The 1,901-nt window shown below is 49.9% G+C and overlaps 1 protein-coding gene across 1 annotated transcript in view; it reads left to right on the forward strand.

Moving 5' to 3' along the window:
* The first annotated feature begins 1,531 nt into the window (after window positions 1-1,531).
* Window positions 1,532-1,901, forward strand: part of LOC102034588 (histone-lysine N-methyltransferase SETMAR) — a 3,243-nt gene continuing 2,873 nt past the window's right edge. The window contains exon 1 of the mRNA XM_031061623.1: window positions 1,532-1,588. Coding sequence (XP_030917483.1) covers window positions 1,532-1,588 — 57 coding nt within the window. The remainder of the gene's footprint in view (window positions 1,589-1,901) is intronic.

Below are 1,901 nucleotides of genomic sequence, written 5' to 3' on the forward strand. Positions count from 1 at the left end.
TTCCAGCAATGCCTCTTTTGTACCTCCCCTCCTCTTACAGCTCCAGTGCAAAAACAATCCTTTCAATCACCCAACAAACAACAATTTCACTACCTTCACAGCAGCTCTCTACCCCCATTATCCCCCACAAATACAAATTCCATTGTCCAAACTCACCAGCAACTCCCCTGCTGCTGCTCACCTCCTTTTTCCAGACAGGACAAAGGAAACAAAAGAAGCAACAACTTTCCACTTCTTGAATGTTGCAGAAAGAGGGATCAGGAAAGCCAGGTCAGTAACTATCCCAGGGAAAAGCAGCCACAAGTAACATCCTCCTGAAGGAGCACAGAACACACTCCAGAAACTTCTGATGCCCAGCTCTGAGGCAGGGCTTATTTGTAGGTGTGCTAATTAAGTTCCAAATGGAAACACCTGGCTTGTGCAGTGAAATGATTTAACAGTCTCAGCTTCATCAACCTCAAATGCAAAACACCTGAGCTAAATACAAAAGCTGTTGGACTCCTCCCAGCAGGGGAGCACACCTGGCTTTGCTTTCCCAATCAACCTCAAACCCAAAACACCTGAGCTGGGGTAAATGCTAAAGCTAATGGAGCCCCTAGCAGGGGAGCACACCTGACTTTGTTTTCGCAAGACACGGGGCAGTTTCCAGTTCTGAAAGAGACCGTGTGAGATGCTTTAGAAGAATGTCATACATTGCACAGGTAGGACTTCCCTGAGCCAGGTTTAGATGAGAGATTGGGAATAAATTCTTGGTTGTGAGGAGAGGAGGTCCTGGCACAGGTGCCCAGAGCAGCTGGGGCTGCCCCTGGATCCCTGGCAGTGCCCAAAGCCAGGCTGGACAGGGCTTGGAACACCCTGGGACAGTGGGAGGTGTCCCTGCCATGGCAGGGGTGGCCTTGGGTGGGATTTAGGGTCCCTTCCAACCCAAACCTGTGTGTGATCCCAAACCACAACTTGTTTCCATGGGTTTGTGTTTCCCATCACACAGAACACTGATTTGGCTGGATTATGTCCTGCCAAAAGCCATAGTCCCCAGCTGTAAAAAACAGGAACACACTCCCGGAGCTAAAGTGATTTCAGCATTTATTGTAATAAGGCCTAGAGCTTGGGGTGCCCACGGGCCGAGCAGGAGCATTCCCATCGAGGATGCTGCAGCACTGGAATCGTCTTCCTTCCTGGAGATGTCCCCGATGTTCCACGCGGAGCAGCACACATTCACTGGCTCGGATGTCCCCTTTTATCCTGTTCTTTGTCCCTTTGGATTGGTTTCTGTTGGGATCCTTCATTTGTATGAAGGTTTACGCTCTTGATTGGCCCATTACAGTTCTGTGCAGGTTGGCTCCTTTCGCTTGGGGAGTGCACTTTACTGAGGTGTAATACAGTGAGTACTGTATTTCTTATAACTACCCTTTTACAATATAACAACCAAACTTTTTAACAGTACACGCTCAACAATTATTAACTATTTTATAACAGTTTCTGACCCATTTTTGACAATGACCTTGGCTGTTCCCGTCCCCAGGACAGGAGCATGGGGCACTGCCTGCCCTGCACGGGGGCTCGGAGTCCCATCCGCTCATCAGACACGGTAACTTGTTAAAAAAAAAAAAGAAAACAAACAAACAACAACAACAACAAAAAAAACTAAAACAAAAACCACCCGAACACCTTCAAAATAAGCAGGGATTGACAGGCACGTGAGGAATTAACACAACTCCGTGGTTTGCCATTAACAGACCATTGATGCGAGCACTTCACACGCATCGCACGAAGCGCAGCGCGGTTTGGAGGCGCAGCCTCGGGGAGGGAGGGAGGGAGGGATCGGAGGGGATACCGCGGCATTTCCCCGTTCCCTGCCGGGGGTGGCTGCATCCCTGGGCCGGGGACGCGGGGCGGGACCG

Source organism: Geospiza fortis, unplaced genomic scaffold, assembly GCF_000277835.1.
Source record: "Geospiza fortis unplaced genomic scaffold, GeoFor_1.0 scaffold128, whole genome shotgun sequence".
NCBI lineage: Eukaryota > Metazoa > Chordata > Aves > Passeriformes > Thraupidae > Geospiza > Geospiza fortis.